The sequence below is a fragment of the Astyanax mexicanus genome, chromosome 9, assembly GCF_023375975.1.
Source record: "Astyanax mexicanus isolate ESR-SI-001 chromosome 9, AstMex3_surface, whole genome shotgun sequence".
In the NCBI taxonomy this organism is placed as follows: domain Eukaryota; kingdom Metazoa; phylum Chordata; class Actinopteri; order Characiformes; family Acestrorhamphidae; genus Astyanax; species Astyanax mexicanus.
In genome coordinates this window covers 2,791,247-2,816,014 of record NC_064416.1, presented here as the reverse complement: position 1 = coordinate 2,816,014, position 24,768 = coordinate 2,791,247, and the positions used below count along the sequence as shown (strand labels likewise).

Genomic DNA, 24,768 nt, shown 5'->3' with positions numbered 1-24,768 from the left:
CCGAATCGAGTCTACCGTAGCCTTGGATCCGCTCGTCCCGGCTCCGTTTGGCTCCAGCGCGAGACATATGTGCTGCGTAGCGAAGCGGACCCGAGCCTAGCCATTTTAACCTAGCCTTGCCTAGCCTAGCCTATTTGGCTACGTGCCTGTGTGGTTACGTCATCACGCACTGACGTAGCCCAGCTACGGGGGCTGAATGTGTTGAGCTCTGGGGCGAGCTGACGCCAGTAAAAAACGCCTGTCCGTGATTCTAATACATATCGATATACCACAAAACTGATATCACCGTTATTGAAACATTTCTTATCGCGATAAATACCGATATCGAATTATTGTCCAGGCCTAGTGGGGCTGATTACGTTTTGTCTCTCCAGGCTTTGACTTTTGTGGGCTGGGAGAGACAATAGATCATCCACCCAGGCCTTACAAACCAAAAGGAACAAGAGATTTACAATGAAGTAGTGGAGTAAAAAGGAGGATGTCTGAATTTTTAAATGCAGCCAAATTAAAATAAAGTCACCAAAACTAAAAAACTTTAGTGAAAATGCACAAAACCCTATTTAAAGTAGAGTAATTAATAAATTCATTTATATTTCATTTATAACTTCATACAAGGTGGAACTTTCATAGTTTAAAACAAATCAAATTGTGAATACAGAAACGTAAATCGAATCAAATCATGAGCAGAGTGCATCGATACACCCCTAATTATTAATAAAGATGCTAATAAACAGTTCATTGCTTCTGTTACTTACATGTTGACGGGACTCTCAGCAGCCAGAGCTACAGCCGAGTCCAGGTGGATCTTGTAGGCTCGGCCGTGAACCTGAAGGAACTGGGCCGGGTCCTTTTTCTGCACAGAGAAGAAACAGCATATATGGGGAAGCATGAGAAGAATGATGAGAATAAACAATGCAGGCCTTTTAATGCATTTCATAAATAACTTTTTTTGCTTTCCATTATTATTGAAACTTAATATAATAATGCAGGGCTATTCTCTACAGTAAAAAAAAAGCTCAGAACAAACTCACAAGGGTTGTCTTAAAATTACATCCACAATCTCATCTGGAATCTACTCATTGTAGACAAGTGAACTGATTAAAGGTTGAAAATAGAGTAACATACTTTAAGATATATGTTTACACTTACGTATAAAATCATAAAAAATAGGGTACCAGACTACTTAAGAAATTATTTTACTACGGTTAGAGATACTCATTCTTATTTTACACGAAGGACCACAATAAATGTTATTCCATGGAGATTTAAGACCCAATTTGTAAAGAATACATTACGTTGTTTTGCAGCTTTGCTTTGGAGCGGACTACCTATGGAAATTAAATGTAGCCCATCGGAACAGGTTTTTAAACAGGTTTTTAAACAGGTTTTAATGAGATGGTTATATTAAAACTGTTTATAGACCCTAGACATTGAGAGTACTAAATACATAAGGAATATCATAAGAGAAGCCACCTCGCTGTCTGTCATCTTTGAGTATGTTTTATGTAGGTGTTTTGTGTTTGTGGGCAGTAAAGATGTTTAATTATGGGTGTTTTTTGTAGAGGACCACAATGGAAACAAGCCTTAGTGCTTTACTGTGTTTTAATCCTCAATGATTTGAAGTGCGTAATGTCTTGTCTGTGTATGTACTTTCTGAATCATTAAATAAATTCAATCACTTAATCAATCAATCATCACACTGCCAAGCTAAAGTCGCCACCAAAAGAAAAAGCCTTTAGCTTTGATTAGTGCATGCATTCACTGTAGCATTGTTTCAATAAGCTTCTGCAATGTTGCAATATCACAAGATTTATTTCAATCAGAGTTGCACTCATTTTTTTTTACCAAGATCTTGCATTGATGATGCAAATTACTGTTATGCCATTATATTTTAGATCTACATAAACTGTCTTAAAATGACAGCTCCGTCTCACCGCTATCAGAGGCACAATGCTCAGCCAAATCAGCTCTCCCTCCTGCCCTTCCCCTAAACCCATACATCACCCAGTGCCCCTCCCACACTACTCCTCACTATTTCTTTAGCATACTCTTTAAGGTATATTAATTACACATGGATTAGAAATGGAATTTATTCATTAATATTACAGTGAGTTCTACTCACGATTTTCTCATAGTACTCCCGCCGTCGTTCCCCACGGCGTTTGTAGTCCACCATCATCCCGCGCAACTTGCGCTCATGTTTGCGGGCCTCCTGCCACATGACAGCTCCGCTGGGGGTGGGGGCGCGTCGTGGCACGGCTGCTGGTTTGGTACAGAAAGAGATTCAATCAAACACACATCTGTGTGAGCTGATTCTAATAGAAAAGTGGCAATGACACACTTGCTGAAATTTATTTTTCTAGATGTAAAAAACAAACAATACAAAACAATACAAGAGTTCCAAACACAAAATCCAATGCTGGGGGCATGGTCAAACATTTAACATTTTTATTACAGTTTATGTATATACATATACATATATATATGTCTTTTGTCCCTCAGGCCATAAGACTTTTCAAACTAAAGACACACCCTCAGCTATAACACTATGTTTATAGTTCTACCCTATTCTGCACTAGTAGTTCATTCACTAGTTCATCCATCTACTGTTTACGTATCTTTTGCACTGCTGAATTTAAATCATTATAACTGTTCATTTGCACTTTCTGTATGGCTGACATCAGTTATACTCACTTTATGCACATCAACTGGCTGCACTACCTCCATTCTACATTACACTCACACTAAAGACTGTGCTTTTACATTGTACATTCTACTTTTTTATTTGATTGTATTTATATGTATCTTTATATTTTATATATTTTATTTTGTAACTTTGTGTATTCAATTTGTAACTTTGTGTCTGCTGCTGGATGTCTAGAATTTCCCCTCGGGGATCAATAAAGTATCTATCTATCTATCTATCTATCTATCTATCTATCTATCTATCTATATATATATCTATATATATATATATATATATATATATATATATATGACCAAGACAGCAAGTCTTTGTGAAGTATCAAGAGCCACTATATCAAGGGTAATGTCATATAATACCATACACCAGCATATCGTATTGGATGAGGATTTTTTTTTCTTTTAAAACATTGGCATTGGCTAATATTGTCAATATTGTCAATTATTGTCAATTATTGTCAAAAAGTGACACTGGCCGCACAACTACAATTGGCCGAAACTTAGTTAGAAGTTAGAAAGTTATATCAAGGTGCCTAGTCTCTCTGCAAGTTATAAATGTATAACGTATAAAACATATTCTAGTTAGTTTAACACTTTTTGTTTACAAAATAATTTAGCATGTGTCCCTGTATAGCTTTAATATAGTATTCAATATTAAATTTGCGATGCTTAAAAATTATAATAAGAAATAAAGCACATTGAATGAGAAGAGGTGTGTCCACAATTTTGACTGGTACTCTAGCAATATATTTATGTAATTATAAATATATGTATATTTTCGATGCCGTATCATCATAATCATCATTATAATGACTCCAAACCTAGATAGTTCACATTGACTAGTTAGCTAATATCTTCCACAGATCTAGTTGAACTAATCCAGTTAAACATTAACTCCAGCTTTACCACTGGATTGCAAAGATAAACTGTTACTGTAAGTATAACCAACCAGCCTATATACAAATTAATAGCAAATAAATAGAATTTAATACTTACATTTGAGTCATATTAAATGATAATTAATATTAAATAAACTTAACGTTAGTTATCTAGCTAAATGCATGGTTTACTATGCATGAGCTAAAGCTGCAGGGGAATTAGCTAGCTAAACTTACAGAGATTACCAACAGTTCTCTAGCTAAGCTAAGCAAGCTAAATATTAAATACTATCATATTTATACTAATACAATTAAATATTTATTAAATATAAATATTAAGAAACAGACAGTTAACTAGTTAAGCTAGTTAGCTAACCTATGTTAACTAACTGAGTTAGTTAGCCTAGTTAGCATTAGCGCCCGTTAGCGCTCCAGTAGCTAATGCTAACGAGCTATGCTAAGCTACCTAGCTCTGCACCTAACCCGCTAAAACGCAGAGTTTCCCCCCAGCCGCAGCGCTCACACCCCGTAGGACTGATATATATAAACTGTTAATATTTACCTGCTTTTTAGTTCCCAACAGATGGAAGCGTGTTTTATTAATATCGCTGCTTTATTCCGCCGGAGCGCGCAGGCAGAGGAGCACAGGTCGCCGAGTTAAGCTAAACTATGCTAAGCTAAGCTAAGCTAACTACACACCCCCCTGTCCACAGCGCGGAGTGATACATCCAGAACTAACCAGCGACCCCTGCAGGACCGGAGCTCACAATTTTCTGAATATTTTTTTCTGAATCAGTTTCTCTGATTTTGCTATTTATAGGTTTATGTCTGAGTAAAATGAACATTGTTGTTTTATTCTATAAACTACAGACAACATTTCTCCCAAATTCCAAATAAAAATATTTTAGTTATTTAGAGCATTTATTTGTAGAAAATGAGAAATGTCTGAAATAACAACAACAAAAAAAAAAAAGATGCAGAGCTTTCAGACCTCAAATAATACAAAGAAAAAAAAAAGTTCATATTCATATTCAAGTTTTAAGAGTTCAGAAATAATCAATATTTGGCGGAATAATCCTGGTTTGTTTTTAATCACAGTTTTTTCATACATCTCAGCATCATGTTCTCCTCCACCAGTCTTACACACTGCTTTTGGATAACTTTATGCTGCTTTACTCCTGGTGCAAAAAATCAAGCAGTTCAGTTTGGTGATTTGATGGCTTGTGATCATCCATCTTCCTCTTGATAATTGATAAATCGTCTCTTATTTTTGTCCAGAGCTTTGTTCTTTTGTTTTGAGCTTAATATGTTAATATGTTCCAAATATTACTTACGGCAACTTAAGTATATTTCAATTGTAAATAAGCTTTATTTAAACACAACGTAAAAGCATTAAATTGTGCTTTTGAGTGTGTTTTTTTTTTCTCGTATAACTTCTGCGAACTTAAGCACATTTAAGTGTGTTTTTTAAAGATCATGTTTAATACACTTAAAGTACAATATATTGTAAATGTACTACTTTGCATATTGATGCACATATGGTGTACACCTTAATGCTACTGAAAAAAAGAACTTAAACTACACTAAAGTGCACTTTAAGCAGTAGCCTATTTAATGCTATTATGCAGTATATATTTTCTATCAACACAACATATGTTTTAAAGCATATTGCTTTTACAGAAATATAGTGTAAGTATATTAACACAGAAAATGCACTTAGTATTCTTTACCTAATGTTTTGTGAACATACTTTTAATGCTTTTTTCACAGGACTTGGCACACTGCCCACACTGCCAAAAGTACCAATTGGTCTTATAATAATATAATATTCTAATTTTCTGAGACAATGATTTTTGGGTTTTCATTGGCTGTAAAACATAATATTTAATCAACAGTAAAATAAATAAACGCCTAAAATAGATCACTCTGTGTTTAATACATCTATATAATATATGAGTTTTACATTTCGAACTGGATTACTGAAATAAAGTAACTTTTCAATTATATTCTCAGTTTTTGAGATGCACTAGTATATTGTATTTTTGATTGTGGTGTTGGTCTTTAAGTTGATTTTTTTTTTTTTTTGCTATTTGGGCTAATTGGCACCTGATTAGTGTAAAAAACTTTTCTTTATCATGTATTATCTTTTTACATTATGTAGTTTCTGAGAAAAATTATGTCCACATATGTGGACTGTAGTTTTAAATTTCGCCAGAACACAATGAAGTCGCAATTAGTAATGATGTGCAAAACACTTATTTTGTGTCTGAACACTAGGGGTGTCACGATTCCGATATTTCATCAAAATCGATCGGAATTATGTCATGGTCTCGAGCCTCGAAGTCAAAAAGAGGATCGACGATCCCTCCCTCTAAGCTACGCAAATCGTGCAGCACACTGTAGCCGACGCCGTGGATTTTGTGACTGCTTAAGAGAATGTGGACGTTCTCATCTTCTTAAAGAAAAACTTTCAAATATAAAAATAACAGTTGTTTTGTCTAGCCTCAAATATGTTAATAGTTTTGGTACCTTAAGGAGCATCTTTCTCTCAGATAAAGTTAATAATATATCTTTAATAAAGAAAAAACTTCATTCTCAGGGATTGAGTCTTATTTTTCATGTTTAACTGTTATAGTAGGATAGAGTTCAGTTCGTTAAGGCTCTAATTATTCTATTATTTTATACATGACTGTTCCTGTATTTTTTTATTATTTATTTTATGTTGCACATTGCTGTTTTAATAGTGCACACTGCTGCTACCAAAAAAGCCACTAGATGGCATTACATATATATCTTAATTAAATTATTTAAATTTGACCATTAGTGCCTAATGTGGTGTATTACAGATCACTTGTATCACTTTGCATCACTTATATCAAGCCCACTTTTTGAAATAAGATAGATAGATAGATAGATAGATAGATAGATAGATAGATAGATAGATAGATAGATAGATAGATAGATAGATAGATAGATTTGAGCAATATGGCTCATTTGAATGCTAATTTAACACAAAGACATACAACAATCACCATCACAATCACTAGGTGGCAGTATAATGGCCTCATAAGTGGACACCAGGCCTTTGTAGAGCAACATTAAATGTTGTGGTCTAAACAACCCAAAATGTGATGTTCACACATGTGGACGCCAGGTTCTAGGAGTTTATAAGGGTAATGTGGTACCTGGAATCCAAATAATCAGAATGATCAGAATCAAATGACTCGATCGGTCCTTTCAGTGCAGCACATTCTGTTCTCCTGACCTGTCAGTCTAATTTAATCTGCTGTATTATTTTAGTGCTGATCTGAAGGTATGTTCTCTGGAGGCCTGGCACTGGTTCAGTTCAGTACAGGGCTGAGCTCGGTACACAGATCTGCCCCGGGGCTGTTTTTCAGTTAGGTAAGGTTGTTGGGTGGGGCAGAAGTCATGTCATGTGACGCCCTGCTGGACCGTTCCTCTGCGCCAGTGTGGTCACTCAGGGGGGACTTCCTAGACCACAGTCGCCTCATTTTCAGCCCTTTTATAACCGATGCTCTGGGAGTTAAAGGCCCCGCCGGGCCTGCAGCACTGTGGCCAGGCTTAAACACCCAAACCACAAACATCAAACAGAACCATCAGAACAATGCATCAGAACAAAGCCCTTTTAACATACAAAAAACACAATTGTCTAATTTATTTTTACTATTCATCTTACAGCTCTGGAAAAAATAAGAAAGCACTTAAAAATGATGAGTTTCTTTGATTTTAACAAATTAAAAACCTCTGGAATAGAATCAAGAGGAAGATGGATGATCACAAACCATCAAACCACCAAACTGAACTGCTTGAATTTTTGCACCAGGAGTAAAGCAGCATAAAGTTATCTAAAAGCAGTGTGTAAGACTGGTGGAGGAGAACATGATGCCAAGATGCTTTAGGTTATTCCACCAAATATTGATTTCTGAACTCTTAAAACTTTATGAATATGAACTTGTTTTCTTTGCATTATTTGAGATCTGAAAGCTCTGCATCTTTTTTGTTATTTCAGACATTTATCATTTTCTGTAAATAAATGCTCTAAATGAGAATATTTTTATTTGGAATTTGGGAGAAATGTTGTCTGTAGTTTATAGAATAAAACAACAATGTTCATTTTACTCAAACATAAACCTATAAATAACAAAATCAGAGAAACTGATGTATTTTAAAGACTACAAAAAAAAAACTACATGTAATTAATAATTTCCAGCTTAAAATCACTTTTTATTTTTATTCACTTTTTAATCTTTATCTTTATCATGATTTTAGCAACAACTGGTATTTAAATAAAAACGTGGTTGAGTTGGTTGGTCAGTGACTGTTCTTCTGTTTAAAATATACATTTTTGATATAAAAAAAAAAGAAAATTATCTTAATTACTGTAATATTTTACTGCACCAGTTTGGATAGATTAAACTTTACTTCTTTTATTTAAGCTTTAATTATGGAGACAATATAAGAAATATTAAGTTACTGTAAATTAATATTATTGATAGTCTTCAGTCCCTTTGAAAGTACAGCAAAGTATTATAAAGCTTTTGATGTCCCTTTTTTGATGATAATTTCAAAATTCAGTGGTCCCAACACTTTCAGCTAGGACTGCACTTATTTAACCATTTAAAGTAATTATTTAACTTTATTTATTTAAAGCAGTACTGCGGACATGGCAAACCCGAACAAACACCCATATAAAAAAATATATGTATTATAAAATGTACAATAGAAAATATGTATATTTAAGTATTTAAGGTGAAGATTAAAGTTATTTCTTCATATCTGTAATGAAGTGGTTATTCAGAGTAAATCTTGATTTTTATTGAGTATTAAATTTAAACTCAAAGCACAATTTATACTCATATTGGCCCAAATAATACACAATAAAAATGTAGAAAACATAAAAATCAAACCTCTTTATTGACATTTGCACATTAATAGAGAAATATCTCTAAGCACAATTTAAGCACAATAAAAATATTAAAGCAATCGATGCTGATTGTTGTTCTCTAAGACACCTGTTTAAACTGTTTATGTACACAATTATACAATTCTGATAAATTCCCAAAAATCAGCCAGTAAACAGATTAAACATTCAGTCCTCTTGATCCATTTACCTGCTGTGAGAGAGTATACAATACTGCAATACTTCCACCTGCTGGTCATTCATAACAGAGCAGCTCACAAATATGCTGTAAACACTGTATTCACAGATTTAACAATATTAACAACACAATTCCCTATTGTGTATTGTTATATCCATCAGTTAATAAAGCATATTTTATTTTATATATTATTTATTTTATATTTTATTTATATTATTAAATATACAGTACCAGTGAAAAGTTTGGACACACCTTAATAAAATGTGTTTTTTCATCATTTTAAAATGTTCTGTATTGTAGATTAACACTAAAATCATCCAAACTACGAAGAGAAACATAAAAAGATATGTTAAACAAACCAGAAATTTACATTCTTGAAATAGGCACAGTTTTGAACATCTCTGCTGGATTTTCTCAGTCAGCTTTATAAGGGTAGAGTCACCTGGAATTCAGGCTTTCAGTTAACAGCTGTGCTGAACTCATCAAGAGTTAATTACTTGAATTTCTTGCCTCTTAATGTAAATTTAAGAGCATCAGTTGTGTTAAAGAACTTGGAAAGTATCTTTTGAAAGTAAGTGCAGTTACCACAAAGACATCAAAAAACATTATGGATGATGGAACTGGCACTCATCAGGGTTACCACCCCAGGAAAGGAAGAGATAACAGAGTTTCCTCTGTTGTACAGGATAAGTTCATCAGAGTTACCAGCCTCAGAAACCACAGAGTATTTTGGTTTGTTTAACACTTTAAAGTTCCTTCATAGTCTGATAGATCACTTCACTATTCATTTACTATGTAGGAAATAAAATAAAATAAAATAAAAACACTGAAAGAGAAGATGTGTCCAAACTTTTGTCTGGTACTTTATATATAGTGATGCTGCACTGGATAAATTAGTTAGTGAAAAATAAGTAAAAAGGCACATCAATTTATACATCTATTTCATTTACACAGTGGTTAAAAAGTGGCAAAATGAGCGAAAACATGTTAAAATATTATGAAAAATAATGTCTGTACATCCCAATTGCGAGCCCTTTAGAAATTGCTATATTAAAAAAAAAAAATTAAATACGTCTAATATTGTATTTTATTTTATTTGGAGCTCCTTATCTGCTTTTAGGGCTTGTGTGAAAATCTGATAAAGTGTTAAATAGGATTTATGCAGAAATATAGATTAAACCAATCCTTAAAAACTCTGGAAAATGACAAATAAGACCTTAAGATAAGGTTTGTGTGAGATCTAATTATATTTTTATAATATAAGGATTTAGAAGTGTTTAGAAAATGTGAAAAAAATATAATTGTTTTAGAATAGAGAGTTAAATTATTATAGTAGGGTCCCTTCTTAGCTACGACACAATGTTCAGCTTAAATAGATCGGCACCTAAAATGACTTTTTTTAGTTAATTTTTAAATTTTAAATTTTTAATTTGAATAGCAGGTCCAAATATAGTTTGAAAACATTTAGTGAGCTTACTTATATCGTATTTTTCGCACTATAAGGCACACCATCAATAAACGTCTATTTTCTGGTCTATTGTCCATTCACAATGCACACATTATACAACACTAGTAAGGAACAATTTCTTTTAAAGTAAAACGAGTGCTGGATGTTAATCTACACAGATTTCTCTCCTAAAAACTGTTTATTTGGGTGAGTAAAGTGTTTCCGTTTATTTACAGTAAGCTTAGATTTCCACTAAGGCTGGAGATTAGCATTAGCAGCTAACTGCTAATGCCCCCTAACTGCCGCCTGACAGTGCTACACTGAGGAACTCTGAGTGTTCCAGTAAGCCAGGGCGATATTAGCTAGCGGTTCGTTCCACGTAGCTTGTTTTAACACGGTAGTCACACAGACTACAGTCCGATATACTCACCTCTAAATGGCCAAATGGTTAGCACGTTTAGCGGGTAATGCTAATGCTGCTCCAGCAGTGCTAGCCAGGGTTAGCAGCAGACTACAGTCCAATAATACTCACCTCTGTACGACTAAAAGGCTAGCACTTGGTGCGATTAGCAGCTAATGCTAATACTGCTATATAGCTAAACTGAAACTCCTGTATAACTCTGTACTTCAGCAGCTTCAGTGGCTTTACTGCTCCTTAATACCTGACTTATAGAATAGAGCACCGGATTATAAGGATTTTTGGGAAAATTAAAGTATTTTAAGTGCACCTTATAATGCGTAAAATAAGCTAAATGCTTTATCACTCTTATTAGTACAATTTTTAGTAAATTTGCTATGTTGTCCTCATTTACCATACGATTTCTCTGATGTATTTTCTATGATGCTCTGCCTTGCCTACTTGATAACAATACTAGAAAAGTATCTCAATATATCATTTAAAATGGTACAATACCCTATTTATTTAGTACAGGTACTAAATTGCAGCATCTATGATTAATTCATTGTAAAAAAAGAAAATAATAATCTCTCCTTCAGAGTTTCTTTCACAGTAAGTTTCTGTAGCTGGTTTACAGCTTTATTCCTCAGTTTTTAGTTCTGAAGTATAATCCAGTGTCTGAGGAGAGCTCTGTGTCGTCTCTGAGTTTCCCTGCCCCTGTGTTTATGTTTACACCAGCTCAGAGCCTCATATCAACATATGGACACATAAACAATGTTTAGAATCATTGATTCCAATTTGCACTCGATTCATGAACCGATTCACGAAATATCAGAGGAATTTTAAAGTTTAAATGTCTCCCAGCTTTTAAAGGCCTTATTTTCTGGTTTCCTCTGCTTTTCAGTAATCAAGTGGATCGAAACACAGAATAATGACTGTGGAAAGCTATGTGAGGTGGGTCGTTCGAAAAAGATAAGGTCTGATTGGTCGAAAGTGCTCCACGTATGTGCAAACACGAGGTAACCGCATGGCAATGGTAAACGTGAGCATGGTTGAAAGCTGTGCCCCTCAGTTCAGCACAGTTTTGCATCGCAGATATTTCCAGGTACAGCTGAATTCACACTTTTAATCCCAGAGAAACAAACGCTCTTATTTACCTTTTAAAAAGCCATTTAAATGTCTGATTAAAGGGCCGATTACTGTTGTTTTGTTGGTAGGCTTACTTATAATTGCTTATAAAATCACTCTTATTAGTTACAAGTAAAATTTGCTATGTTATCCTCATTTACCGTATGATTTCTCTGATGCTCTGACTTGCTCACCTAACATTGATCCTAGAACAGTATCTCAATATTTTATCATTAAAAATGGTACAATACCCTATTTATTTAGTACCAGTACCAGATCTCAATCAGCATCAGATGCAAAAATATCAACTGCTGTTTTCTCAGCGTAATAACTCAAGAATACCTCAACAAATCAACAATCCAGTGTCTAAGGAGAGCTCTGTGTCGTCTCTGAGTTTCCCCGCGGTTGTGTTTATGTTTACACCAGATCAGAGCCTCATATATTAACACATAAAGAAGCATAAAAATGTTTAGAATCATTGATTCCAATTTGCACTTGATTCCTGAACCGATTTACAAAATTTACACACACACAGTTAGCAGTATTATACGCTACCCCCTCAGGTACGCTGTTAGCTGTGCGCTGGCCAGCGGTTGATAATAAAGGGCGGGGCAGGTAGGGCGGAGTCAGCGCTGTAGACAGGACAGTCCTTAAACTCACAGGGCCAGTCGCTCCAGGCGTAACGCAGAGCCGCCACGCTGTCAGCGCTACACCCGTCTACTGATACCAGAACAGAATCACTGACCCGGTCCTGCTCCTGCAGCGCAGCCGGAAACCACTCTGAACCAGAACCACACGGCTTCTGATACACAGAGCAGCAGATCTACAGGGCAGATAAAGAAAAAATAACAATAATTATGATAAAATAATTACAATAATAATCAAAATATACATTTTACATTATTTATTACTACAGGAAACTCTAAAATTCAGATCACTGGTGCCACTCAGCCATTTTAATATATTTTAATATCTAACCACCTTCAGAAAGCCTGTGTCTGTTTTACTTAATCTTTTTATTTATTCATAACTTTTATTTCGTTCATTCTTTCATTATTTATTTATTGATTTATTATTATTATTAATTATTGTTTTATTTTATTTATTTATTTATTATTATTATTTTTAAATAGTTTTGCGTTATTGCTTTTTACCTTATTTTGATTAGTTTATTTTATTATTATTAGTAGTAGTATTATCTTCTATGTATTTATTTTTATTATTATAATTATTTTTTTGTACTATGTAAAAGTTAGTTTTAGCTTAATTTTACAAGTTTTTTTAATTGTATTAAACTTTTAACTTTTCAATATCTAACCACTTTCAGACAGCCTGTATCTGTTTAACTAACTGTAAATGCTCGGATGCATTAAAAAAGAGAGTTGCCCTCAATGTACTTTCGAGTCAAAATAAAGGTTGATTGATTGATTGATTTCATTATTTATTAATTTGTGTGTTGTGATGCACATTGCTATCTTACACCCTGCAAACAGTCTATTTTAACTCCTTCCTCCTGCCTGGTTTAAACAGCAGCAGATCTTCTGAATATATCTACACTGATGGGCGTGGTGTTCTGGAAATGAGGTGTGTTCAGGTACATTTCTGGAGTTTTATCTTGGTAACAGAAAACACAGGAGCTCCACTGACTGAATATAACCTAGACAGATGCCAACAGTCAGACGTTCATCGCTATCTTGGCAACACAGGCTGGTTACGCAGACATGAAGACAAAAGCATGAACGAGCATGAACGAGCAGTTCAGTTACCTCTGCTGAAAAGCGTAGTTGCGCTGTTAAAATAGCAATCCACCAAAGTCAGAGCTCACCTGACTCTTAAAGAGAATATGAGGAGTGACAATCTGGTTGGTTTATTTCATGTCACGCCCAAAATTAACCACACCCATGATTAATTAAGAGAATAAATACATGCCTTTTGCGCATTTTGAGCTCCACAAGGTGTACATTTCCCGTCGTTATGATAGCAAAGACACTGACACGCCTTAAATCAAGCTGCATATAAATTGCTAAAAAAAGGCACTTGATCTTACAATAATCTCATACTAACAATTTTTACATGCACATAAGTTTCTCATTAATCCTCACCTCGAAGGTATCGTTGGACGGGGACGTTCTGATCATCTGATTGTAGGTGATGTTCAGGTAGTTCTTGTAGAACTGGACGCTGGTGGGGAACGGGCCCTGAAACGACACCCCCTTCTCCCCGTACGCCACAGCTCGAGCCCCCAGCACCAGCCTGTACGCTACATCCTGCTTATCACGAGGGTGGATACTGCACACACACACATACATATACACACACATAATTTTATATATATGGACAAGATCACATTCAGTAGTAGCATGTAATGCATGTTGGGTTGGAGAATGAAACTGAAACACCTGGTTTTAGAGCACAATAATTGATTGTGGTGACGGACAGTTCTGGTGGAAACAGGAGAGTTGAGGTGCACATTGAATTCTGCGTGATTTGATCAGCCGTGGTTTTATGTTTTTTTGGATACAAAAAGCGTCCACAGTTAATCCTGTTGGATGTAGTTGGTCCTTCTTGGTGGTATGCTGACATTACCCTGGATACTGTGGCTCTTGATGCATCACAAAGACTTGCTGTCTTGGTCACAGATGCTCCAGCAAGACGTGCACCAACAATTTGTCCTCTTTTGAACTCTGGTATGTCTCCCATAATGTTGTGTGCATTGCAATATTTAGAGCAGAACTGTGCTCTTACCCTGCTAATTGAACCTTCACACTCTGCTCTTACTGGTGCAATGTGCAATTAATGAAGATTGGACACCAGGCTGCTCCAATTTAGCCATGAAACCTCCCACACTAAAATGATGACAGGTGTTTCAGTTTCACTGTGCAGCACCTGTAGATGTGGAGATACAGCAGCTGGATATGGTATATAGTATCTGCAGTGTTATTAAGACTCAAAGCTCCTGAGATGCAGCAGCAGCAGCAGCGTGTGGACGAGCACTGTCCTGCTGGAATAGAGACTGGAGTGTTCAGTAAAGGTTGCAGGGCCTCATTAACCTCACTAACGTGTATTTCTGAGCTGTCGGATTGTCTGTAATAATCTTCCAGCAGTCTGAGTCAGATTAGAGAGCGTGCTATGCTATTTGCTATGCTATATGTGGAGGTGTGTCTGGTTTCAGGGTGAGTTCTGAGTGAGACGGGCTCTGATTCGTGGATTCTCCGGTGATGAGCAGGACGGTAACTGATATCTGTTCAGGTTCTGCTCTTGCCTTGATGTTGGTGCTTTGATGTGGAGCTTTTTACAGCTGTAATTGACAGTGACCTGCTGTCAGATTCACCTGATTCACCTGATCGCTGCAGAGCTGCTGTGTGGATTCATGATGAGAACCTCATTTCAGATTCAGTGCATTTAAATACAGGATTATATAGATGTGTACAATTTTTATTATTACGATTTTGCTGTATATATACATACAGTGTGTACACATTCATTATCAAAATATAGTGAACAATCTATTCATTTATTTTAGTAAACCGAAACTAAACATTTTAACAATTTCTTAAATATTTAGTTTAATTTGTCATGTATTTGTATGATTTTAATATTTCACTTGTTTTGTTATTTTGCAAAGACCTCCTTGCATGTACCTACACAAATTATAATTATAATATACAGCACAACGATCCTCCTAGATATTAAACACTTTAAAGTGCAAATAAATACTGAATTAACATCTAAACAGGAGAAACGGTGAGGGTTCACCTGTGTTCCAGCTATTTCAAATTAACACTAACTTACATGCAGGCTTAACACAGAATTACCCCTTTTTTTTAATAATATTATGTAAAATGCTGTGAAGGCTGTATACCATCTCTTACATTCACAGTCATAGTTCTCGTTTTTAAGTATACATTTTAATTCAGTTCTTGTCTAGTTTTCGTCATGAAAAATAGGTTGGCAATGAGTATTTTTGTTTTAGTTTTTGTTAACAAAATTAACACTACTGGTGACACCACTTGGCATCCAGTATTTATGATATAGTATCTGCAGTGATAGGATTTTGGCTCTTGCTCATGAATATTCATACATGCACACATATGTCCTCTGATTGGCTAACAGCACTGCGACACCAGGAGGCAGCGAGACAGACAACGGTTAGAAACGTTTTAAAATAAAGACATTTTTACACTAATAACAGTCTTTGCAATGTCATATGTTACTTTACAACATGTGTATTAATGCCCTGCTAAGTGCAGTTCAGCCACTGACCTAGTCTTAGAGTCTCTCAGAGTAAAACGCCAAATCCAGCGGAGATCCTATTTAAACCTATAGTTACTCACAGAGGTGAGTAGTCCAGATCCCCCTCTGGGGTGGATTTTTACTTTTAACTAGTGTAAACAGAACTGTTCTAAACATCTAAACACCTACCTATCTCTATTGTACTTGACTGGTGTTTTTGTATTAATGCTATTCCTGCTGTGTTTTGACTTTTGTTCCACATGTCCGTACCTGCCCCAAGGCGAATGCTCATCCGGTAGGTCCAGAGCGACCGCCATGAATGTATTCTTCATTCTCTGGTTAGGAGCGTAGCCATAATCTGCAGTCTGGTGCCAGCGAATCTCAGGAATCCCGTCGTGTGTATGTTTACGGTAGGTACAGAGCTGTGGAGAGAACAGTCACATTTAAGAAGCGATGAGTGAAACTGTGGAGCAGAAGGCGGGGCTCATCGAGGAAAAATACGTCTTTTTCTAAAAAAAAGAATTTTTTGGAAGGAACAGTTAAAAAAACGTAATACAGTCGTGCAAGGTATTGCAATTACACGTTTTGTTACAGTTAAATTACTCTCTCTCAGACTCTGTCTGCTGATGGAGGAACAGCAGCATGACTAACTTTACCCTCACTCTCTCTCTCTCAGACTCTGGCTGCTGATGGAGAAGCAGCAGAATGACCTACTTTACCCTCTCTCTCTCTCTCTCTCTCTCTCGGATTCCGGCTGCTGATGGAGGAACAGCAGCATGAACTACTTTACCCTCACTCTCTCTCTCTCTGACTCCGGCTGCTGATGGAGAAACAGCAGCATGACCTACTATACTCTCTCTCTCTCAGACTCTGGCTGCTGATGGAGAAGCAGCATGACCTACTGTACTCTCTCTCTCTCTCTTGGACTTTGGCTGCTGATGGAGAAACAGCAGCATGACCTACTATACTCTCTCTCTCTCTCTTTGACTCCGGCTGCTGATGCAGAAGCAGCATGACCTACTCTACTCTCTCTCTCTCTCTCTCTCTCTCTCTCTCTCTCTTTCTCACTCTCAGACTCTGGCTGCTGATGGTGATAATTGTGGTACCTGAACAAATCCGAAGGGGAAGTCCGCTGCAGTCTGGCTGTCTGAGCCTGTGTGGAACATCATCCTCCAGTCGTCAATCATCGCAGGAAACGTACAGGAGTATTTATCATGGTTAGACTGAGCATTAGCTTCATCTGAGGAACAGCAAAAGCAAACAGAGTCAGTCCCGCACTTTAATTACACCTCAGATAAACCTGTCACATGGGGATTATTAGTACCTTGGTACCATATCACCCCTTTGATGGTCATGGGGAGCAGAGGGTGGATCATGGCGTTCCATAATACTGAATCCCTCCATAACGACCCCTCACTATCACTTCATACAGACAATGAGGAAAAAAACATCAAACAAACAAACAAGCAAAAAAAAGAAGACAAAACACAGAAACAGTTTAATATTCAGAGATTCAGAGCAATATTCAGAGATATGCAATAAAACAATTTTACATCACCCTTTTAAAATGAAAAATCCGACCAGCCATGCGTCACACACATATACATTTTTGTTGTCAACTTGTATATATCATTAAATGACATTAAAAAAAGGTTTTAGTAAAATTTAAGAATTAAACTTTTACATACAAACATGCTTTAATAATCTGGACATTTATACTTATATAAATGTGTCATGTCTTAGCCCTGTCTCATGTCTCTGTGTGTCTTCCCCACGTGACCTGTGCCTCTCTGTGTCTCCTGTCAGTAGATTTCCACCATGTGTTTCTCATTTGTAGCTCCGCCCCTTCCCCAGGTGTTTCCAATTATAGTGTTTCCTGTTTCCTTAAATAGCCCTCGTCTACCACTTTGTCTCCGTTGGTCTTTGCACTAACCTCTGTTGTTTTGTCGTTCTTGTGTTTCCTAGCCAAGCCCTCGTTTTCTTAGCTTTAGCCCTTGTCCTTTGTTTATCTCTAGTTTCTTGTTTATTTACGTGTTCCCTAGTTCCTTGTATATTGCCCTGCTTGTGTTTATTAGTTTATTCCCTTGTTAATATATCCCTGCAGTGTTTAGTTTTGTTTATTTCTTGTTTGGCTTTTCTAGTTTCTTGTTTAGCTCCGTGTTCCCTAGTTCCTTGTACATACTCCTGCTTTGTGTTGATTCCTAGTTTAGCTCCTTGTATATATTCCCTGTTTGTTTATCATTATTATATTCTCTAGTTTGTTTGTCTTAGTTCTCTGGTTCCTCTCGTTTGTTTCTGGTTATTTTCAGTCATTTAGTTTATTCCATAGTTCCTTGTATGTATCTCCCTGTTTTATGTTTAAGTGTTTACTTGTTTCTTGTTTTTGTTTATTTATATTTATTTATTAAATTATTCATTTTTCCCTTACCTACACTTGTGTCCGCCTCCTCGTCTCCCTGCCTGGGTCACCCTGACAAAATGTATATAAATAATTAATATATATACTAATATAACATATTTTAGTTAATGTATCATAAATTAAATAAATTAAGTTATTAATATTAAAAACAGGCTTTAATTTGACCAGTACAGTATACAAAATTATGAATTAAGTTTATTAGTGGTTCATTTAGTGTTGTGTTTTCCAGCCCCGCCTACTAGAGAGCAGTTTTGTACTATATGTTCTGATTGGATAAAAAGTATACTTACATTTTTTTCAGATTTTATAGACACGATAGTATGCTTTATACAATGATAATTTGATTTTAACAATCGTTATATCGCATTGCTTACAGTATCGCAATACATTGTAATATTTTGCATAGTAACCTGTGTAAGAGTCCACACTTCTGCAGTACTCTGGGTGAAGACCAGGTCTCTATAGGTGTTCCACCCCAGCAGGACTCCACTAAACCCACAGGATACTGCAGGGTCTCGTACAGGTAGCGTCCGAACAGCCAGCACACAGCCGAGAAATGAGTGAAGTCCTTTCCCCCGAGTATCTCTACAGTTACACACACAAACACACACACTGTCTGAAACCACAGCAGCAGCATACAGTACTCTACAGTGTTCTGCCCTTTGTGCTCAGCTTGAATGCAGTGAACTAAAGGCAGCTCTTTGTAATGAACATCAGTCAGTAACAGATGCTCTAATAACTATGTTTCTTGATTCTACAGGTCTTTCAGTAACCAGACCTGGTTGTGGTTAGTAGTGAAACTGAACTCAGGCTTGGCTTAGGCTAACACAGCTAGCAGTGCATAAAGCTAGGTTAGCTAACTACAGATAAAGTTCACATGAGCCTGTTTATAATATGCAAACAATAAAAACACTCCAAACTTTTTCATTAGCTGATTAACTATACAGAGTATGACTCATCATTGCTTGTCATGGTAGAAGTTACTGAACTTGTCTTGCACTGGATTGTGTAGATTCAGCCTTCTCAACTTGGCAACCCGAGTGAGCTTTGAGTCTGGGGAGGAGTGGGCGGGGCAGCCAACTCTCTGTAGTGTTTTGAAATTGGACTGTTGTAGCTATTTCCTACTGAATGCTCCTTTAAATGTAGTTCTGGGTTCTTTTGGGATCTCCTGGATGAGTTGTTCATGTCCTTTTGGAGTAATTTTGTTCGGTCGGCCGGTCACTCCTGGGAAGGTTCACCAGTGTTCCATGTTTTTTTTTCTCCATTAGTGAATAATATCATTAAATAATTATCATCTCTTTTTAAATTTCTTCAGATGGGGGTATAATAATAATGTGTTGTGTTTGAGATCCTTTATCTGCTTCATGTTATCAGACAGCTTCTATTTAAGTGATTCTTGATTCTACAGGTCTGGCAGTAATCAGGCCTGGTTGTGGTTAATAGTGAAATTAAACTCAGCTTTACAAAAAGTGTGATTAATCACAGTTAAATTATGGGGGGCAAACACTTTTTTTACACAGGGCTAGTTTGGTTTGGATATATTTTTCCCCAAATAAATGAAATCATCATTTAAAAATGCTTTTTAAATTTATATTCACTCAGGATATATTTGTCTGATATAAAGTTATTCTGATAATCTGAAAATGTAAGTACAACAAAATATATATATATATTTTCTGTGGAAATATATCAGTTTTATCTGCACAGATTCAAAAAGAGCAAATCAGATTAAGTGCATCTAAACCTCATTATCTGTCTGGATCTGCAGGTACAGTTTGGTACCTGCTGAAGGACGAGACCACGGAACCTCCACCCCCGCCAGATCCTTCAGCTCCACACTGCTCTGCTCCAGGGCCGCCTGGAAAACCCTCACGTTCGGGTACTTAGGGGCATCAGCCAGCTCCTCAGAGGCATTATACACCTGCAGAAAGACCAAAAATCAATTCCTGACTCTCTAAACCATCACTGATTGGTGGAAACTTCACACTAGACCTCGAGCAGTTTGGACTGTGTGTCTCTCCACTCTTCCTCCAGACTCTGATCCCTTCATTTACTTTAAATGAAATGTAAACTTTACTGATGATCAGTGATGATTTGGAGAGTCATGTCTGATATCTGCTGGTGTTGATCCACTGTGTTCTATTATCAAGTCTAAAGTCAGTGCAGTTTTGTTTTCCCACAAAATCTTACAGCACTTCATATCTCACAGCTTCCCTCTGCTGAGAACAACTTTTATGGAGATGCAGATTTCATTTTCCAGCAGGACTTGGCACACTGCCCACACTGACAAAAGTACCAATTTGTCTTATATAATGTATTTTTCACACTATAAGGTGCACTGGATTGTAAGGCACATTTTAAAAGACACTGAAAGGAACTTCTAATTCAGCAGGTCTTGACAGGTTAAGTAAAGCTAAGTAAGTTAGGAAAAGCTAATCTAAGTAAACAAAACTGTAATAAAAAAAAGACTTTCTTTTAAAGTAAAACGAGTGCTGGATGTTAATCTACACAGATTTCTCTCCTGAGTAAAGAGCTTATTTGGGTGAGTAAAGAGCTTCCGTTTATTTACAGTAAGCTTAGATTTTTTAATTTCTCCAGCACTAAGGCTGGAGCATTAGCATTAGCGGCTAACCACTAGCGATTTTTTTTGATTGGCTAGCAGCAGACTACAGGCCAATAATACTCACCTCTGAACGATGAAAGAGTTAGCGCTTAGCAAGGTTAGCGGCTAATGCTAATACTGCTCCAGTCTCTGTGCTGGAGAACTTTACTGAAACTCCTGTATAACTCTGTACTTCAGCAGAGTGGCTTTACTGCTATTTATCACTTTGAGATTTCTTTGAAATGTAAAGTGCATTACAAATAAAATATATTATTATTATTATTAATACCTGACTGGTAAAATTTATACATAAGGAGCACCGGATTATTAGATGCACTGACGATTTTTGAGAAAATTAAAGGATTTTAAGTGCACCTTATAGTGTGACAAATATGGTAGTATTATAATAAATATTATTATATAATTATATATAATAAAGTCACTTTTCAATGATGCACTTGTACATATATAATTACTCACAAACAAACAAAAAAATAATAATATTGCATAATTACCTGAGCGAGGGTGAAGGCCATGTTACTTTGACCACCACACAACCAAACATCTCCAAACAGAAGATCTGTGAGCAGGATCTTGGAGGAGGAAGTACCTTTCTGAATAGCGGTCAGGTTATACGGACCTCCGGCCGGCACCGGTTCAAGCCTCACCTTCCAAATACCTGTTAATATATTAAAGTAATAAAAATACATTAAATCTGATCTAACGGTTCACATTCATGACATTTCAAAATAGTCTCATTTGAGAGTGGTTCTCCTTGGTCTACCTGTTCGACATCTGTTACTTAGTACACCAGTGACGACTTTCTTCTTCAGGATATTCTAAACGGCTGTACTGGCTATGGTCAATAGTTGTACAATGGTTTTGCTCTGGTTTTCATCGGGGTTCTAAACTGTGTGTAGTAGACCCAGATGTAAATACCTGTAAATAAAAGCTAAAATTTTGATCTTTTGTCTCATGTTCATATTTTAATGTCTACAGAAGAAACAAAGAGATTGGCCTCTTTTGGAGGGAATGTACACTGAAGAAAAAGACACAAATTAAAAAAAATACTTGTTACACCTAAATATATTAGTTTTTATCAAACTGTATTTATGATTTAGTAAGAATGTAAAATTTTGATTCAAAATCATTTAATATATTATTTACCCCAAGTACCAAAAAGCTCTTTAAAACAAAGAAAAAAGATGATTTATGATAAATAAATTTACACTTTTTTTAAATCTGGAAAACCTATTATTTTATATTACAGCCATGTATGGTTTTACCTTTGAATAAACTAATTAAATAATTTTAATTCTGTTAATTTTATAAACTTTTTGTAATTTCCTTTTCATCTAAAATGCATTATACATTTATATATTTTCTATAGTCATAAGTATGAAACCTATTAAACGATGTTAGAATAACTCAAATAGACTTAATATTCTAATAATAAGCAACAATTGAAGCTGGACAAACTTTCAAAGTTTCTAAACAGGCTTTTATTCCTTAAAAGATCAGAGAAAAGCAGTATAACTCTGCAATAACCTAACTGTGAACACAGTAACTTGCTCTTACAGCCTACAACACCGCATACAAGCATTCAGCCAATGATGGTGAGGGAGGCCACGCCTTTCATGTGTAATAGTGGTGACGGGAACCAATGGGAAGAGAGTGAGACTGACTGACAGAAAAACTGCAGGAGGAGTGATCTGATGTGATGATGTCATAACCTCTGAAATGACGTAGAAATATTATTTGAGTTAAATTATTTATTTTAAATTGTTTGAATAGGAAATGGATTTGCTTTCAGGCAAACTGAGAAAAACAGGTTTAAACCAGAAATAATAATTGTTCATTAGAGCAACATAAAAATGCACTTTAAATCAATGACATGGTTGTTACACCTTTTTTCAGTGTATGTTATAACCATGATACCGCACCACCGCCCACCGTGCATGCGGGTTAGCTTAGCACAGCGCTACAGTAATAAGCTAATAGATAAAGGTTTTACTAGGCCCCAGTAAACAGTAGTGACTCTTTATCACTCTTACTCACCATCATTAACAGCAGTAGTGATGGTTTGTGTACTGTTGGGTCCCGACAGTAAAATTTTCACCTGAGCTCCACTTGAACCGTATCCCCACAGCACCGCCCCCGCAGGAGCTTTCTGCAGGACCATGTGATCTCCATAATAGGAGGCAAAACGAAATGCATCACCTGGAAAACACGAAAAAAAAAAATACAAACACATGAAAGAATTTAATAACATGTTTCAGTATGATCATCTACCTGTTGGACATCTGTTACATTGTAATCCATAAACTAGTGTGCTGGCTATGGTTAATAGTTAGTTGTGCAATGGTTTTGCTCTGGTTTTAATGTTGGTTACTCCTCTAAATATAAATGCTCAGTCTGCACAAATAAAACCCATTTAATGTATCAGGACACACCTGGTCAACAAAACACACCTGTCAGTCACATGTTGCAGTATTTTAATAACATTTAATAACATGTTTCAGCATGATCATCACAATGTGCCATAAATATCGTGACAAAGTCTGGACGATAATTTGATAACAATATTTATCACAACTATTATATACATTAAAATATACATTAATAATTATACATTAATAATTATTACACATTAATAATTATACACATATCTAACCAGCAAAGTAACATCATTCCGATATCAAACCAGAAACCAGCCATTAATTCAGCTCGGAAATACATTTAGCATTTCCAGTTGGCCGTTAGCCATTGTAGCTAATCTGCTATTGTAGCTAATCTGCTATTGTGGCTAATATGTTATTGTGGCTAATCTGCTGTTGTGGCTAATCTGCTATTGTGGGCTTCATAATAAAAGGCCATAGGCCAGCTCGTATACTTGCGCTTGTATACTAGGACAATATTATTTTTTAAAAAATTTTAAAAATATATTTTGACAATTTATTTGTAAACTCTCGATGGTCAAATATCTAAATTCTTAATATTTTTTCTAATTCTTCAGCGTTTTAAGCAGAGCTGGTATATTTATGGATTACAGAGCAACATACAGTAATTCAGCTATTATTGTAATAGACTACAGACTATTGAAGCTACACAAGAGTCATTGGCTTTATACTGTTCATATCGATATCGAAATTATATAATATTGACATCAAATTAACAAATATATCATTTTATATACATTTTGGCCATATTATCCAGCAGTATTTGTTATTCAGTAATATCCATATGGTGATAATAATGGAATTCTGTTTAAAAGCATTCATTTTTTTATTTGTTTTGCTATTTGCTGTTTTACTTTTACTTTTAACCAATATAAATTAAATCTGCCAAAACAAAAACTACTATATTTTACATATATTATATTTTAATATCACAACACATTGTGACATGCATCTTGCTGTGGAAACTTCCCTTACTTTTATATCTCAACGTATTTCACAAAGTATATTGCAACGAGATTTTTTATCCCAATAACATACCACTCCTCCGAGGGCTGGATTCAGTTTAGCTTCTGTATTTTTTGGAGTGTAACATATTTCCCTGATTTCACCCCATAAAGCTCCTCAATCTGCTCCTTTATAAAAGCTTTTGAAGGGTGTGATTGGAGATAAACACACCTTCACATTCTTATTCTTAAATGTTTTATACATATATATATATATATATATATATATATATATACAGTTATTGTTTTACTGTTCACTTAATAATTCACTTAATAACCTTATGATCTTTGCTCTCTTTTCAACTGTATCACAATGACATCATGTGATACAAATGTATCAAAATGGCTTTGGAGGTTGTTTGTACTTTTTCAGGAATC

General features: G+C 35.6%; 2 protein-coding genes across 7 annotated transcripts in view; both read right to left on the bottom strand.

Annotated features, from left to right (window-relative positions):
• LOC103044492 (CLK4-associating serine/arginine rich protein) overlaps positions 1–4,292 on the bottom strand; it is a 61,092-nt gene extending 56,800 nt beyond the window's left edge. For 4 of the 5 annotated variants that reach the window (XR_007440780.1, XM_049483761.1, XM_049483763.1 and 1 more), the window contains exons 1-3: positions 4,144–4,292; positions 2,123–2,262; positions 756–853 (exon numbers count right to left, since the gene is read on the bottom strand). Coding sequence is in view for 4 of the 5 variants with exons in the window: in XM_049483761.1 (XP_049339718.1) it covers positions 756–853; positions 2,123–2,221 (197 nt within the window). In the remaining variant the exon portion in view is untranslated. The remainder of the gene's footprint in view (positions 1–755; positions 854–2,122; positions 2,263–4,143) is intronic. The other variant, XM_049483762.1, reaches the window with a different exon arrangement.
• A 4,205-nt stretch (positions 4,293–8,497) lies between these two features.
• Positions 8,498–24,768, bottom strand: part of siae (sialic acid acetylesterase) — a 44,880-nt gene continuing 28,609 nt past the window's right edge. For both annotated transcript variants that reach the window (XM_049483766.1, XM_049483767.1), the window contains exons 2-11: positions 22,986–23,147; positions 21,443–21,606; positions 20,108–20,246; positions 18,736–18,910; positions 18,335–18,376; positions 17,231–17,328; positions 17,013–17,146; positions 16,177–16,328; positions 13,776–13,962; positions 8,498–12,496 (exon numbers count right to left, since the gene is read on the bottom strand). In XM_049483766.1, coding sequence (XP_049339723.1) covers positions 12,245–12,496; positions 13,776–13,962; positions 16,177–16,328; positions 17,013–17,146; positions 17,231–17,328; positions 18,335–18,376; positions 18,736–18,910; positions 20,108–20,246; positions 21,443–21,606; positions 22,986–23,147 — 1,505 coding nt within the window. In that variant the 3' untranslated portion in view covers positions 8,498–12,244. The remainder of the gene's footprint in view (positions 12,497–13,775; positions 13,963–16,176; positions 16,329–17,012; positions 17,147–17,230; positions 17,329–18,334; positions 18,377–18,735; positions 18,911–20,107; positions 20,247–21,442; positions 21,607–22,985; positions 23,148–24,768) is intronic.